This window comes from Alosa sapidissima, chromosome 22 (genome assembly GCF_018492685.1).
Source record: "Alosa sapidissima isolate fAloSap1 chromosome 22, fAloSap1.pri, whole genome shotgun sequence".
NCBI classification, from domain to species: Eukaryota; Metazoa; Chordata; class Actinopteri; order Clupeiformes; family Clupeidae; genus Alosa; species Alosa sapidissima.
In genome coordinates, this window is record NC_055978.1 from 7817590 (window position 1) to 7835062 (window position 17473).

Consider the following 17473-nt stretch of genomic DNA (forward strand, 5'->3'; position numbering starts at 1 on the left):
CCCCACCACCAAAAAAAAAGCCTTTCCAAAAAATATATACATAAAATATTGTAACTAAAAACAATTTGCAGAAATATGAGGATAGTGAATGAGGAAACAAACTAACTAAAGTTAGTCCAAAAACAATTACACACACATTTACACTTCCTATTCTGACCTAAGGAAATCTGTTACAAAAGATGTAAAAAGAGTAAATAGTAAATCCAGAAAACCACCTGAAAGCAAACTCAATCAGAGTAGCCTGTTTAAGTCTGAGAGCAGTGGTTTTCAAAGCTGATCTTGTTTGGCTGTATCTCTGTGAAGAGATCTAGGAGGATCTAAGAGATCTCTGTGAAGAGATCTAGGAGGATCTAAGAGATCTCTGTGTCTCATTTTCTTTCTTTCTCACCGTTAATGTTTTTTCTTCTTCTGAAGTTCTACACACCAGCGGGTCTGTAGATTCAGGTAGTTGTTGTTGTTGTTGTTGTTGTTGTCGTTGTTGTGTCTTGTCTCATTGTTGTTGTTTGTTGTTGTTGCTGTTTTGTAACAGTGCCCTGGTTCCCCCATGAGATCCAGGACCTGGACCGCTTCGCCAACCAGATTCTGAGCTACGGGTCGGAGCTGGATTCTGATCATCCCGTAAGGAAGGCGTGTGTGTGTGTGTGTGTTTATGAGAGATTGTTTGTGTGCATGTGTGTGTGAGTGTGTGCGTATGTCTGCATGCATTTGTGATTAGGTGTGTGTGTGTGTGTGTGTGTGTTCGGGTGTTTGTGTGTGTGTGTGTGTGTGTGTGTGTGTGTGTGTGTGTGTGTGTGTGTTCGGGTGTGTGTGTGTGTGTGTGTGTGTGTGTGTGTGTGTGTGTGTGTGTTGGTTTTGGGGGTCTGACTCATGCACACGTGACGTTGAACCCCAAATGCTGTGATGATAGCGGCCTCTCCACTCCTCTATTGTCATGGAAACCCATCCAGGCCATGAAGCTGATCACAGCCTGAACTGAGCCTCGCAATTACATATAATTGCTCCTCTTCCCCAACACCATTAAACTCAAATGTATTCAGCATAAGCTGCAAAACACGCTACAAAGGCCTCATTTGAATATGTTTTTCAGTCCAGGAGTGGATGACTAACACTTTCAAAGGCCTTGTGGGTTCAGGGAGTATCATACGATTTGCTCTCTCACGCTCTCGTCTCATGTCTTTCCTAAATCTAAATCCAGTGTGAATCCACTGAGCAGGTTTCAATGGGAGGGTCTGATACTGCTTTTGTCTGATCTTCATCCCCAGGGGTTTACTGATGCAGTCTACAGGGCCCGCAGGAAGGAATTTGCCGACATCGCCTACAACTACAGGCAGTATGTGCCCATCCCAGATAAGGGGATTCCTCTAGGATTCTCTGAAGTATTTAGAAAGCTGTTGCCCTGTCTAAGCTGTTCACAAACTCATGTCTCTACGCCTACTGCCTCTCTCTCTCTCTCTCTCTCTCTCTCTCTCTCTCTCTCTCTCTCTCTCTCACACACACACATACACACGCCTCTTTCCTGTTGGGTCTTTAAAGGAAAATTACCCCTAAACAAAAGGGGACAAATGGCAGTAGCGTTTAAAGCTGAGTCTATAATAGAGGTGTATTATTCACACACACGTACACACACACACACACACACACACACACACACACACACACACACACACACACACACACACACACACACGGTCACTACAAAGAGCACCCTGCCTCAATGAACCACCCCTACTGCATTTGCATTACTGGTCTTGAGTCGTCACTGAATCATGAAATCCTCACACACAATTCTTTACTTGGTTTGGCAAGTCACACACATATTCACATAGACACACACACCCACAAACTAGTGTTGCTCGTGGATCAAGGTGTGTGTATGGACAGTGTGTGTGTGTGTGTGTGTGTGTGTGTGTGTGTGTGTGCAACTTTGTTCATACAGTACAGATGTAAATGACAAAGATAAATCTAATGTAACTGTAAATGTCGATCTATAAAATATTTGTATATAGTTGCTCAAATGCAGAGGTAGATATACACATCCAGGGAAAGTAATGGTGTGTGTGTGTGTGTGTGTGTGTGTGTGTGTGTGTGTGTGTGTGTGTGTGTGTGTGCAACTTTGTTCATACAGTACAGATGTAAATGACAAAGATAAATCTAATGTAACTGTAAATGTCGATCTATAAAATATTTGTATATAGTTGCTCAAATGCAGAGGTAGATATACACATCCAGGGAAAGTAATGGTGTGTGTGTGTATGTGTGTGTGTGTGTATGTGTGTGTGTGTGTGTGTACGTGTGTGTGTGTGTGTGTGTGTGTGTGTGTGTGTGTGTGTGTGTGTGTGTGTGTGTGTGTGTGTATGTGTGTGTGTACGTGCGTATGTGTGTGTGTACGTGCGTATGTGTGTGTGTGTGTACGTGTGTGTGTGTGTGTGTGTGTGTGTGTGTGTGTGTGTGTCTACGTGACCCAGTGGCCAGGCGATCCCTAATGTGACCTACACGGAGGAGGAGAAGGCTACGTGGGGCCAGGTCTTTAAGGAGCTGAAGACGCTGTACCCGACCCACGCGTGCCGCGAGCACAACCGCGTCTTCCCGCTCCTGGAGCAGTACTGCGGCTACCGCATCGACAACATCCCCCAGCTGGAGGACATCTCACGCTTCCTGCAGTGTAAGACGACCGCAGTCCACATACAGTCTCTTATCTTCCAGTAAGACGCGCTCAGTCAACATACAGTCTCTTATCTTCCAAAAAAGACACGCTCAGTCAACATACAGTCTCTTATCTTCCAGTAAGACGCTCAGTCAACATACTGATTCTTATCTTCCAGTAAGACACTCAGTCAACATACAGTCTCTTATCTTCCAGTAAGACGCTCAGTCAACATACAGTCTCTTATCTTCCAGTAAGACGCGCTCAGTCAACACACTGGAGCTACATTATAACAATCAGTCAACATACAATCTCTCATCTTCCTGTAGTGAACTACTCAGTCAACATACACTGTAGCTACTGTAGTTACCTATAGTAGGGGCCATCAGTCAACATACACTCCTACCTACAAGTTTATGAACCATCAGTCAACATACACTTCTACCTACAAGTTTATGAACCATCAGTCAACATACACTTCTACCTTTAGGTTTATGATCCATCATAACATCACAACTTCCTTCAGTGTAAGTGTCGTTAGTGTTAAACAGCACGGACTTATTTAAAAAAATTGAGTAAATAATTACATTTAAAACCTTTGTTTACAAAAAACTGTGTTTTTAAAACCTTTGTTTACAAAAAACTGTGTTTTCTGTACCGTACTTCCAAAATTGTTCAGTACAAGTTTAGTGTACCAACTGCAGTTTAATTTCACCACTGGTTATGCCCCTTGGAAATCACAGGTGACCTGAAAGGTTCCAGGAATACACATGCACTGAATGCACCTTACCTCCTCCAGTCATGTAACCTTTGTTATTAGAGATTGCAATCATGATGTTGTGTGTCTGCAGGGTGTGTGCGTGTGTTTGTGTGTGTGTGTGTGTGTGTGTGTGTGTGTGTGTGTGTGTGTGTGTGTGTGTGTGTGTGTGTTTGTGTTACTGACTGACACAGCTAACTCACACAGTCACGGTCACAGACTGGTCATATCTTCCATTTGTGGCTGTGTAAGTGCCCTACTTCCTATTCCATTATGTCTGTGTGTGAGTGTGTAACACACACACAGACACACAAACACACACACAAACACACACACACACAGACTCACACACAGACTCACACACACTCTTTCTCTCTACCTACTCTAGCGTGCACAGGGTTCCGCCTCCGGCCAGTGGCGGGCTTGCTCTCCTCGCGTGACTTCCTGGCTGGACTGGCGTTCCGGGTCTTCCACTCCACACAGTACATCCGCCACGGATCCAAGCCCATGTATACCCCAGAGCCGTGAGTAGCCATTCCAAGAGTTTTCCAAGGTTCTAGTAAGGATTTCAAGATTCTAAAGAGGATTCCAAGGATCTAATGAGAAGGATTCTTTTTTTTCAGCCAAAGTCCCATTAGTTGGTAAATGTGATTCCTCAGGGCTGTTTGTTTCAGAACTCTGTGCCTGCACTAAAGATGCTATGTGGGCTTTTTCTAGGGGCAATATTCAAGTTAAACATTTGTGTGGACACATTTAGAGTTGGGGATAATATAAAAACTGACAGAATTGTCTTCATTTTGTCATATTCCAAGAATTCAAGGGGGATTATTTTCAAAACGTAACATGTCCACCTAGCTTCAATGGTCATAAGGCATTAAGGAACTAAGCAGGAGGGCTTCAGCATTTTTAAGCGTCTAACCTCGTAATAGGCTATAATGTATGAAGGTGGTCTTTGGGGAAAAAAAAGACAAGGCAGGGGCGCTGCTAGAAAATGTGGGCCCTATGAAAGAGAATCATCCTAACCCCCCTCCCGAGCCCTGTAATCAAGGCAAGCTTCTTGATATAAAATAGAAAAGTTTTATTAGTAGGCTGGTTCATAATACAATAGATAAAATCTTGCCAACATGTTTCAGCCTACGTGGCCTTCATTAGGGCAGAACACTGGCCACTCGTCCTGATACAGTGTCCCAATCTCCTGCTTTCTCACAGAGATATCTGCCATGAGCTGTTGGGCCATGTGCCCCTGTTTGCTGACCCTAACTTCGCCCAGTTCTCACAGGTGAGCACACAAAATCACAACACCTTCAGGTGCTTGCACACTGCCCCCAACAGACACACTGCCCCCAACGCCATTAAAAATGCCAACAGTTTGGGTCGGTGTGCACCGTGAGTCTATGTTTGTTTCGTGTTTGGTGGCTTGGTGAGTTGTTTGGTGAGTTGTTCAATTTGACATGTCCAAAAGTCTGTCTTTTCGATCGCTGTCTGGGCAGTGTGGAGCTCGCAGCTGCTTTTCTGAACATGCCAAAGGCTGCAACCAGCGACCGCCAGCTTTCGAATACTGCAGTTTGTTGGGCATTGTCTGGGCAGTGTGCCTGCTCCTTTCAATGACCTTCCAGACATGTCAACTCTCACAAAAAGATCATACTAATTGCAGATCATCATGTTGATCATAATCATAACCAATAACTGTTTGTCTGCAAATACTAAATACATTGTGCGCAAAATGCATATATCTGTGAGATGACTAGAGCATTAAGCGATATACACAGCAGCCAATACCAATAAACAGGCAAGCTAAACTATTTGCTGCATCTGCCCACTGTTTTCTTGGATGAAGCTGTTGAAACGGAGAGGCTAGTAAAAGTGGCTGTAAAGTAGGAAGGCCAGATCAGTAGACCTCTGGAACCATTTCCTTCTGTTATATGGGGTAATAAAGCATGAGTCCAGGAGATAATATTTCTAGAGTTTATTACTCTGTAATAACGGTCTTGTCTGCGCAGGAAATTGGTCTGGCTTCCCTGGGCGCCCCAGACGACTTCATTGAGAAACTGGCAACAGTGAGTATCGTACAGAGACTATTATGGGATATTACCCCTGAAGCTGTTGCTATTGAGATATACTCTATAGGCCTACTACAATAAAGTTGTTTTTTGTTTAGTGTTAAATACAAAGAGTTCTCATACTGACATCTCTTCATCGATAATACATTATTATTTTAGTCCTTATATAGTCATGAACTGATACAAGCCATGGGGGTGTTTCTGTATATTATCCCAGAACATACTGTATATCCTAATAAAATATAAAAATAACATTAGATTATTTTGGACTTTTATGAGTGAAGATTTTCTCTACACAAATGTATTTAATTTGTTTGTTTTATTTTGTAATTTGTTTGTCAGATCTGAATCTGTATCGGCTTAGAATCTATGAAACTCCATATTTGTTTGTCTGCAGCATGTGCGTAGAAATAAACAAAGTGTGAGAGCATGAGGGATCCTGTTGACCTTGGCTGCTGTGTGTTGCAGGTATACTGGTTCACTGTTGAGTTCGGCCTCTGCAAACAGGGCTCAGAGATCAAAGCCTACGGCGCTGGCCTGCTCTCATCTTACGGAGAATTACAAGTGAGTGTGTGGGGAGGAGACAGAAATAGTGTGTGTGTGTGTGTGTGTGTGTGTGTGTGTGTGTGTGTGTGTGTGTGTGTGTGTGTGTGTGTGTGTGGGAGAGAGTCTGCAGAGAGAGAGAGAGAAAGAGAGAAAGAGGTTTATCTTATAAAAATCATAAATCAGTCTTATAATCAAATAATAATAACAATAATAATAATAATAATAACAATAATATAAATAATAATAATAATAATAATATAATGAATATTTTTTAAAATCTTTAATCATCTAAATATGTTCTTTGTATTTCTGTTTTTATACTGTATGTTGGCCTGACCTTCAAATCCTCTTTCAAACACAAACAGAAACACCTTTAAACATCAGTGGCGTTGGTTACAGCTCACCTCATTAAGTCCAAGATCTAATCTAATCTATCAGTAAACAGGATGCCCCCTGCCTCCATATTCTATGTGACCTTGTTTTAAAGATAGAAGCGTTGAAGCCCCCCCTGCCGCTATGGGACCCCGTGACAGTGGGTCAGTGGCTCACCTGAGTTGGTTCAATGTGTCAGTGGGAGACCTGGCCAAGCCTGGCTGGGGACTAGGTCACTGGTTCACTGGGGGAAGAGATGCATTATGTGTGTGTGTGTGTGTGTGTGTGTGTGTGTGTACGAGCGTGGGGGATTGGGTTATATTGTGGGAATGGTCACTGGGGCATAAGGTTACATCACACACACACACTCACTAACTCATTTCCTATAACACACTGAAACACACACACACACACACACACACAATGTGAGAGCAGGAAGTGTGCATCAGCTAAGTGTGCGCTGACAGTATGAGAGCGACTCACGCAGCGCATTACATCACATCACATCAGCATTGCTTCATTTCCTGTTTGTATGTTCTGTACGTCTACTAGCAGACTGGCCAGAGGTGAGGCTTTCGTTGAGAAAGACTTGAGAAATGAGGCAGTTTGGTGACCAAGAGAGCTGGCATATGTGCTTACTTAAAGGAACATGCCAACTTTTTGGAAAATATCTAATTGCAATTTTACTGACAGATATTGCTATTGTGATTTTATTTGCAATATAATTTTGGAGAGTAAGCTTCAGTTCAATGTTTACATTTTTGCTTTTAAATTGGGCCACTTCTTATTGGTGAACATGCCTAATGCATGAGAAGCACACAGCACTCCTGATAGGTTAGCTTCACTGTCTTCGACAGAAGGAGGATAGATGTGACAAGATTAACCATTAGAACAGAGTGGCAAGCTTTATGATTAATTGCAGCCTTTGCAATGAGCTCATTTGTTAAATTTGCTATTTCGATTAATCAAATAGATAGATATATACTTCATGCAGTTATGCAGCCTTGCTCTGAATATGCATAATGTATCACCATCTTCTTTTACCCCAACTAGCCCCAGCCCCCCCCCCCACACACACACACACGCACACTCAACTAGATCTATTTGAAAGTAAATACAAGTTGGTTAAAAAATGAAAGTTGTGAGAATCGTTAAGCATTGTTTGTTTGTAACAACATAAATAATAATAATAATAATAATAATAATAATAATAATAATAATAACAAATAATTATTATTTCCATTGGCTTTCTTTCCTTCTCTTCTCCTACGTCACGAGTGCTTAGGTGTCCGGCAGATGGGTCCGTTTGATTGGCCTTGGTTTGGTTCTGTTTCAGGTTTCTTTCAATCAAATGTGTGTGTGTGTTTTATTTGTGACTTTTATTTTCTGACACGTTTCCTCAACAGTACAGCTTGACAGACAAGCCCAAAGTGCTTCCGTTTGACCCTGAGAAAACTGCACTTCAGAAGTATCCCATCACAGAGTTCCAGCCCGTCTATTTTGTGGCAGAGAGCTTTGAGGACGCCAAGGAGAAAGTCAGGTAGAAATAAAACGCACAAATCTAACGTGCTCGCACCAGTAGAACCGAAGCGCACAAATACCATGATGTGACGCAGTAAAGACCATGCATCATGCACCACCGTAAATATTGTCTATCATCACGCCATATTGGTCTACGTTCTGTCCCTCCACAGGAAGTTCGCCGGAACTATCCCGCGACCATTCACCGTGCGCTATAACGCGTACACCCAGAGCGTCGAGGTGCTGGACAGCACGCATGGCCTGCAGAACCTGGCTGACAGCATCACAGGTGTGTGCGCTGGACACAATATAAAAGTCCTTAATACTGCTGTGCTTGGTGGTCATACAGCATACGCATGAGTCATCAGAGTATGACAGTCATAGAACACAATAAATTGTTGTTTCTCCAGATTCTTCAAAATTATTTATATTCCTATATATTTGTATATTTGACCATTAGCTCGTGCTGTGTTGAATAATCGCTAATTATCACATAGCCTACGTAAAGGGATTGACATTAATTAACACTGGTCAACAATGACTCTCTCTCTCTCTCTCTCTCTCCTAGGTGACATGGGCATCTTGTGCAACGCCTTGCGTAAACTGCACTAACGATTACGTCGAACTATTGTAAAGATACGGATGTTGTATTGTGAGGAGTTTCTCAATTGTGTGCGGCAAAAATGATTAACTAACTCTTACCATATATCCAAATCCAAGCATGCATAAGCTTTACCATTTGCAAATATTTTATAGTCTACTCTATGGTGTGATTTCTCACAATATATCACAATATATCCCTTGCCATGTACTCTAATGTAGAAATAAATGTTCATATTGTAGTGTATTGTATTATGTTTAGATACGACGTAACGCTATCGACATGCTTTTTTGTAAATATACACATTATACATCCTTTACACGCACTAATCTGGGGAGTGAATTCAAGCAGAAATATTTGTTTATCGTAATGGCATGACTCACTCAAGCAGAGATAAAAACGAAAATTGTTTGCCTACCTTCAAATGATACGGAAGCTTGTCTGGCTGTGTCTGCAAGGCTGGGGATAATAACAGTAATTTCACAAATAATGGGGAGCCAATTGAATCACACCAGAGCTTGATTCATTAGATTACTCCATTGTGCCTTTGATCTTTTAGTAATACTCGAACGAATATTTGATTTTTTTTTTCTTCTGCATTTATTTACAGTAAAAAAACAAGCACATAAGCTGTGAAGAAAACGCACAACACATGTAGTGATTTGATAAGTGATGCATTTAGTCTACGATGATAATTAGATGTCATCGCATATATCATTTTTAAAATAAGTTTTAGATAAAAAATTATTTGTCAATTCTTAGTGTGGTATAGTAAAATGCTTTGGGTAAGCTATTAGGCTATAGGAATGATTCTGTTAGCAATGTGTTAGGATGTGCATGCAATGTAACTGATTCAAGAAATAAAATATTTTTCATTTTCACTTTTTTTGTTATGTATCTTCCATTGCAACCACAAGCTTTTCAGTCCTCTGTCTCAACATGTTTAATCCACAAACCTTTCAGTACCCTGGAGAGCACCGAATTCGCGTTTCAAATCATCAATGCAAACGTGCATTTGTTTCAAAGCAAACATTCAAAATGTCACGTTTCACACACACACACACACACAATGGATTGTGACGAGTCATTTTGCATTTTAATAGCTTGACGACGTGACACTTTTGACGATCTCGGCTATTTTGGTTCTATTAAAAAAGGACGGTATCATCATGACGCACCTACCATAAATTCAGATGCGGACTTGCGTAACTAATTACCATAAGCACATATCCTGGTGTCATATATAAAGACGCGAGACCATGGTTTTGTCATAAGCACAGAGGACGCACCTTTTAGCAAAGGAAGTGAAGACCTGAAAGTTAGGCTACTTGAGTTCAGTTTTTTTGTCTGAGGCCGCTTGCAAAAGGATAACTAAACCCAGCAACCTTTCAAACAAAGGTTCCAAATACAGTTGTCTGCATGAAGACTGAGAGTGTCGTCCAAACTGTGCCCTTCACCGGTAGAAAACGGAGCCTGCTTGATGACGCACGGAGGGACCGAGAGAGTGGCTCCTCGGCGTCCCCAGGTCCCTCGCGCGTCGGGGACTGTTGTGTGTTTGAGGAGAAGAACGGGAAAGTTTTGCTCCACGTGCTTTTCGCCCTAAGTAACGAGAAGAATTCTGGGTTCTTCAAGGCAGGCAAGGTGTTTGAGGTAAGTCGTAGGGGCAGGACGCATGACATATTTTTCTAAGCAACATAATATCCCAAACCAGGCTATTGTAAAATTGGGATTGTGCGTTTCTAGACCTTCGAAGCAAAACTTCTTCACGTGGAAAGCAGACCCAGAAAGTCTAAGAACAACACATCGGACCTGGAGTTCCTCATCAAATGTGAAATACACACCTCGGACATCGACGTCTTCATCAACTCATTAAAAAGGGTTGCAGACGATGTGCGGACAGTCCCTGAGGAAAAAGGCAATTATTTATTAATGTTGTATTGACGCATTCTTCTACGCTGCCATTGTTATCCACAGCTTATTGTTTTGCTATGGTTCCAATATATCACGAAAGCAACGCAAATTGTTTAACTTGTGTTTTTTGTGTGTTTGTTTGTTTTTATTCCCTCCAATATTCCAGTGCCCTGGTTTCCAAGAAAAATACGAGATTTGGATAGATGTAATCATTTGGTAACGAAGTTCGATCCTGATTTGGATCAAGATCACCCCGTGAGTTCGACTCTGTTTCGCTCTCGGAATAAGCTTGCAATCAATTGATGTCTGAAAGTGTTTGAGTGTGTGTGTCAATCAGCCAATATTCACTTTAAATCTCTTTCTAGGGTTACAGCGATAAAGAATACAGAAAAAGAAGAGCATTCATCTCGGAACTAGCATTTAATTACAAACAGTAAGCCCCCCTTTCCGTGTGCTTTGTATAACTTTTGTGTTATTTCATGCATTTACGTTCATCAAGAAATGTGACGTCTGGATTAGGCTATACTCGTTAGTTTAAATATTCTAATTGAAGTTTAAAAAAAAAATTGAAGGATGTCTACTGGATGCTTTGTTTACTAAATGAAAACAAAATATAGCCTTGGCTTATTAGGCTACAGATATATTTTGGATTCCTGACAGCATGCAATTCATAATAATTTTAACATTTATATAATGAAAGGTATTATGGAAGGCATTTATTCAATGAAAGGCAGTTTAGGCACACAATAGGCTACGTTTAATGACGACAATTTCAAACGAAAAGACGCATCGCTTTAAAGGTCACTTAGTTGTCTTGACATCTTTTTTCCGCAGAGGGGAGCCCTTACCCAGGGTAGAATACACGCCTGAGGAAATATCCACATGGTAAGGACCTTAAGGCCTCTTCATATGATAACCAAGGGTGAACAGTGTGCATTAGAAGTGTACACACCACAAGCCTATATAGCAGATGTGTATAGCAGATGTTGATTCAGTTCCGTCCAGCTGTTTCTGTTTGTGTTATTGTCAACTTAGCTGAACTGATGGTATGTTTGCTAAACACCATTCTGTATTGAGGATGTAAACAGGCCACTACACTGCATATCTGATACAGTATGACTCCATTGATGGTATGTCACTAACTGCATATAGCCTGCGTATGATTCTGTTGATGTTGATTAGTTGATTGCTTTATTGGAACAGGAGGCAGGTGTATTGCACCCTGACTAACATTTACCCCACACACGCCTGCCGGCAGTTTCTGGATGGACTTCAGCAGCTGGAAAAGGAGTGTGGCTACGCGGAGGACAACATCCCCCAGTTGAGAGATGTGTCTGCCTTCCTCAAAGGTAGAGACACTTGGAGTACATACACACCTGGCATTGGAGGTGTGAAATCACTAGAATCCAGATAGATAATCAAGATAATCAAGATAATCAAGATAGAATCCCTCCAAGCAGGTGTGTGCAGGCTCTTAAAGTACACAAGGTGCAGGGGATGTGATGAGAACACGCAAGCATGGTTTTGCGAATACCAAATGTTGAGCATGTTGAAAACATAGGCCTATAATGTTATTTTATAATATGTAAGGGATGGAATCTTGTTCTTCGTAAAAGTTTTAAAAGTTTTTCATTCAATTCTCCTTTGGTTTGATTTGGGTGCAAAACATTGGGGCCAAAAGTTGTGTGATGACAGAGAATGATTCCTGCTTGGTGTGTCGCAGCTGCTATCATCGTTTGGAGTCTCATGGGCTGTTCATAGAATCAAAGTATTAATTTCCCAATTTAGAATAGAATGTGAATGGTGTGAATTGTCAATTGTAAGGTTTTGTGTCTGTGTGTTTGTGGCACACTGTATTTACGTGTGTATGTGTGTGTGTGTGTGTGTTTCCCCTTACCCAGAGAAGACAGGCTTCCAACTGCGTCCAGTGGCAGGTCTCCTCTCGGCGCGGGATTTCCTAGCCAGCCTGGCGTTCCGAGTGTTCCAGTGCACGCAGTACATCCGACACCCCTCAGCCCCCATGCACTCCCCAGAACCGTAAGGGACTAGAATGCTGTAGAATGAACGTTCTAAAGAATGCTTGGGACCATTGAATAGAACATGGAATTTTAGAATCTTACTTTGATGAAGAAGAAATTATTTTCTTAGAATGTTCAGAACTCCCCTGCTGAAGGGTTAACATGTTTGTGTGAGGTAGACATCAGACAATTTTACATACTGTACCTATGCACAAATCTACTTATTTTAACAAGCTCCCATATCATCTGTCTTATTTGTTTTTATTAATTTTTATTTCATAATTATGAAAATGACTGCACCTTTAATAGAGCTGTATGGGTCCACATACATCTATTTACAAACAAATTCACTTTATTTTACTTCTTAATTTGAGTACTTTTGTTTTTCCACAGAGACTGTTGTCATGAGTTACTCGGCCACATCCCAATGCTTGCAGACAAAGAGTTTGCTCAGTTCTCACAGGTAAGCACATTTTTGGACATCTCTACATATAAGAAGACAACTCTGGAGTCTGTCTGTCTGTAGACGTGTCTTATTATCAAAGTGATAAAGAGGTGTCTTTTCACGAGATAATGGTACATTTAGATGTGTTTCATTGTAGTTTCATCTTTACACTACATTGGACATTAAAATGTGACTTTGTTGATATTTTGTTGTATACACTGACTGACTGAAAGTGCTTTTGAATTTGATAGGAAATTGGTCTGGCATCACTGGGTGCATCTGACGAGGACATTGAGAGACTTTCAACAGTAAGTTAAAAATGTTTTGTCTTTCTATTTCTGTGTAGGTAAGCCTGCAGAAAAAGGTTCTATACAGCCTGGGGCCAGGGCCTAGATTCATTGTGAGCACATTTATCAATAATTAACATGAGGTATAAATACATTATGCAACATTACAGTTTCCAAGGCTGCTAGAAATCATGCTGTTACTGACCCCTTGTGGTCATGTGATTAATTGATCCAGTTAAATCTTTGTGTGACTGGGATCACTTATATTAAAGATTGACAGATGGATCCTGACTGAAGGGCAATGTAGAGAAAGGAATGGTTGAAAATGTCTTTTTGGAACAAAGAGCATTGTTTTAGAATAAGGGCAGAGTAGCCTCACACACATTATTTATTCAAGGAACAAACTAATTATCATGATGAAATATTCTGTTACCTGTGAGGATGGTATACAGTAAAGTAAAGTACCTTTAACCAAAGTCCTTTTAGGCAAGGCCGGCCATATTGCAACACTTTTTGGGCACTCATCGGGCATCTATTTCGGCAGAAATGCGCGTGCACAAGGCTTCACAAGTCTAATCTTGCTCCAGCGGCGAGATCACAACACATGATTAGCACGATGTCTTCACAATACACCACACGATTGGCTCAATGTATTTACAACGCAGCACATGATTGGCTCAATGTATTCACATGACGACGTTTTGCCGCGGAAGGGGTGGGATATGTGTAGACAGCGGCCATATTGGCGTTACAAACTAACCCCATGCATTTCTATGGTGGATTTTTTGAGTGCTGTGTCTCCTCATTAGAAAGTCTCTGCTTTAACCAAACTGTGAACCTTAATGACAATTTCCTGTATGTGTTGTGAATGTCAGAGATATAACAAATGGAGAAGTAGGTCATTGATTACACATGACCACTGTCTTTACATGTATGTATAATTATAATTGTCTATCTTCATTACAGCTGTACTGGTTCACAGTGGAGTTTGGCCTTTGTAAGCAGAGTGGTTCGGTCAAAGCATACGGAGCGGGCTTACTGTCCTCCTATGGAGAACTCATAGTGAGTGTGATTCTAGAACTTTTTGATGGTTCCGGCTGGAATTCCATCTTGTGTGAGGACTGGAACTCACAGCAAAATGTATTATACTGTGTTTTTCCATCCGCAGTATGCTCTATCAAAAGAACCCGAATACAAACCCTTTAACCCAGAGGAAGCTGCAGTCCAGCCTTACCAGGATGAAACATACCAGCCCATATACTTTGTGTCTGAAAGCTTTGAAGATGCAAAGGCAAAACTGAGGTATGTGGACCTGTATTTGTGAAGTATTGTGGACCTATTTGTGTGCATCAGTATTGTGGCCATTGGTTTGTGAATGTTTTCTATGTTTGAGGATTATTATCTTATAGGTTTAAAATAGGTTAAAGTCTTAAGCTCTACAAATAGTAGAATAGTGTTGCTTTGTTTTGGTCCATAAACACTGACTTTCTTAATGTTTTAGTTTCATACTTATTATCCAGTTTCCTTCTTAGTAAGGTTAGTCTTCGGTCACTTAAACCGAAGCCATGACAGAGGAGGGGGGCGAGTGCCGGAGGAGGCTGTCCACCTTGGCCATTCTAAGCTATCCCAAAAGACTGAAACATAACCACAGCACTCTCTCCAAACAAGTCAAAACACAGTCCTCTCACAGGGTGGGGATAGGTGTTTGGAAGTGTGGTTGTCCAGCAAAGTTTAAGAAAAGTCCCCTAGCTGTGAATGGACTGACTGCTGCATTTTTTAAAGATGCCACGACGGTCCAAAATTAAACATGAAACCCATGTTCCTTCATAGGCAATTTTCCTCAACAATCCAGAGGCCGTTCACCATCCGGTACGACCCGATCACCAGCAGCCTGGACGTGCTGGACCGGCCTGGAAAGATCCAGAAGGCGCTGGGTCAGATGCAGGACGAGCTGAAGACCCTGTGCCAGGCCCTGGAGAGTCTGGGTCAGAGGTGAGCTGGGCCCAGGGAAACCAGAACTCAGAACCCAGTTAAACACCATTCAGGACCAGAACTCAGAACCCAGTTCAACACCATTCAGGACCAGAATGTAGAACACAGAATCCAGTCCAACACCATTCAGGATTAGAACCTAGAACACAGTCCAACACCATTCAGCCTATATTAGCTCATGCTCACGAGTGCTTGGCCACAAGGAAATTGAACTGTACACTTCTTTATTTATATTTTTAAAATTTGACTAATTTTGTTAGCCTTACCATGATTTCGTGACCTATACATTCTTGCATGATGTTCATTGCAGAGCCATATAATAGGATACTACACTGTATATATATACTGTAATTCAAAAGTAAAGCTGTTATTTATTACATTTGATGGTGATGGTGATTCTGTATCATTTAATATTTTAATGATATTTGTTTAACTTGTATGTAAGAACATGAGGATGGGTATTTGTTTGTCAATTTTTTTTAGTTTGACAAATTCAAGACATTAAATATTTTCCTCTAATATCCCGTAGGTGTCATTGCTTTTCATTATTGTCCATATAAGCATGAGGTTTCAGAATTTTTATTTGTTGTGTATATATTCAATATGTGTGCACTTGTTTGCTGAGAAAGAATGGACGGAAGATTCAAGGTCTCAGTAGCATACAGACATCACACACAACATGCACTTACAGCAGAAAAAGTAATATATGATTTGACAGAGAGAGAGAGAGAAAGAAAGAAAGAAAGAAAGAAAGAAAGAAAGAAAGAAAGAAAGACAGACAGACAGAATGAGTAGGATAAGGGGAACAGGACAGACAGACGTTTTCATTATGTTTGTCATTAATCCTATGTTTTACAAAATGTCAACTTTAATTTCATGTACACTTTGCTCAGGTTTACACTCGATGCTTTGGTCACAATGAGTTAATGATGCTTTATTAGTAGGAGTTGAGTCACAATGAGTTAACTCCTGCTAATAAAGCATCATTGTATCTCATTTAATTTGATGGGATTTGAGAGGCGGAGGGAGACAGACGGAGACTAAATACACTAAAGGCCACCCCCTCCCCCAAACACACATACACACACACACACACACCCTTTTTGCAGACCAACTGTTTCCATTTGGGAAGTTCTTGGAAAGGCGCTGCTGCACTGGCTGTGTCATTAGGCCGAGGGGAAAGCGCTAATTATGAGTGATTTAGGGATCACGTTTCCAGCTGCAGACCCTGAGCCGTGCGGACTGAAGCCCCCGAAGACCGGGACCAGAGTCTGACCGACCGACCCGGTCAGGTCGTTGTCATGGCATCGGCACGTCACGACTGAGTAGAGAAATGTCACCCCCCCCCCCCCCCTCCACTCTCCTGCCGTCAACCCGGGGAGTCGGTTTCCACAGTAATACCTGTGCCACTTGGGCAGGGGCGACGTGCACCACTCTGATTCACTGCGGGAGCTAAAGTGGACGTAAGCCTCCCCTCTTAAGGCAGCCACAAGAGGCATAAAACATGCTTGGCGCGGCGACCCGGGGAAGCCAGTAGTTCAGTTCGTATTTCAGTTCGCCTGCCGGGGAAGCCGTCGCTTTTCCAGCGAAACTTCAGGTTACATTAAATCCCCCATAAAGCTTCTTCCACACAAGCTCAGCCGAACGTGGTTGGGAGCTGCGGAGGGAAACGTGGTGGGGTGGGGTGGGGGTTTGTCAGAGAGAGCTGAACACATCCACTTCCTTAGAACGGCTCCTGGTTCCCTACCCACCCCCCCCCCCCCCCATCCCTGCGGGCTCCCCCCTTCCAATCCACAAATCCTCCCCAAACCGCTGCCTGTTACCCAGAATCTGCCCAATCCCCAAACAAACACACATCACCGAGGCAACAAGATAACTCCACACTACGGCAAAGCGCAACGTTGCTCACCCAGAACAGCGGTTCTAGCCACTAATCCGCGGCGTTTGAAGAGGAGCCCTTGAAGATGAGCCCAGTAGCTGTCGGACGATCAAAACACAAGCACTTCCTGCCTCTGACCTGGCAGAGTCATCACAACCATCTGAGAACAACTTCCCCCCGCAGTCGCCACACGTCATTGAGCATCATCACTTTTGCAGTTTATTCATGTGGGAATCACTTGAAGCCAAAGCAAATTACAGTGCATTATGGTACACATACACACGTCTATTGTGCGCATGCGTTATGTGAACGTGCTATGAGCATGTGTCCCCTCTTGGAAAGTGAACCAGGTGAACTTTGTGAAGTGAGCCGCTGGCTCCATGAAGCTACAGGAACATATCATCACTCTGGTATCAGAGTCATTTAAAGAGAGAGACAGA

General features: G+C 42.1%; 2 protein-coding genes across 2 annotated transcripts in view; both read left to right on the forward strand.

The window, feature by feature from the left end:
• The window catches only part of pah (phenylalanine hydroxylase), a 23492-nt gene extending 14110 nt beyond the window's left edge, over positions 1-9382 (forward strand). The window contains exons 4-13 of the mRNA XM_042079063.1: positions 530-618; positions 1263-1330; positions 2466-2662; positions 3790-3925; positions 4611-4680; positions 5402-5458; positions 5930-6025; positions 7786-7919; positions 8074-8189; positions 8469-9382. Coding sequence (XP_041934997.1) covers positions 530-618; positions 1263-1330; positions 2466-2662; positions 3790-3925; positions 4611-4680; positions 5402-5458; positions 5930-6025; positions 7786-7919; positions 8074-8189; positions 8469-8512 — 1007 coding nt within the window. The 3' untranslated portion in view covers positions 8513-9382. The remainder of the gene's footprint in view (positions 1-529; positions 619-1262; positions 1331-2465; positions 2663-3789; positions 3926-4610; positions 4681-5401; positions 5459-5929; positions 6026-7785; positions 7920-8073; positions 8190-8468) is intronic.
• A 239-nt stretch (positions 9383-9621) lies between these two features.
• Positions 9622-15678, forward strand: th2 (tyrosine hydroxylase 2). The gene is made up of 12 exons (XM_042078647.1): positions 9622-10151; positions 10245-10416; positions 10579-10667; positions 10778-10845; positions 11247-11297; positions 11616-11761; positions 12314-12449; positions 12824-12893; positions 13127-13183; positions 14129-14224; positions 14331-14464; positions 14993-15678. Exons 1-12 carry the CDS (start codon positions 9921-9923, stop codon positions 15156-15158), a joined length of 1416 nt encoding a protein of 471 aa, XP_041934581.1. The 5' UTR covers positions 9622-9920; the 3' UTR covers positions 15159-15678.
• The last annotated feature ends 1795 nt before the right edge of the window (positions 15679-17473 follow it).

Excerpts from the sequence above, each read along its gene's own strand:
- th2 (XM_042078647.1), top strand. The coding sequence starts at position 9,921 with ATGAAGACTGAGAGTGTCGTCCAAACTGTGCCCTTCACCGGTAGAAAA. Across the intron at positions 10,152-10,244 it reads AGGCAGGCAAGGTGTTTGAG|ACCTTCGAAGCAAAACTTCT; the intron begins GTAAGTCGTAGG and ends GTGCGTTTCTAG. Across the intron at positions 12,450-12,823 it reads CCCATGCACTCCCCAGAACC|AGACTGTTGTCATGAGTTAC; the intron begins GTAAGGGACTAG and ends GTTTTTCCACAG.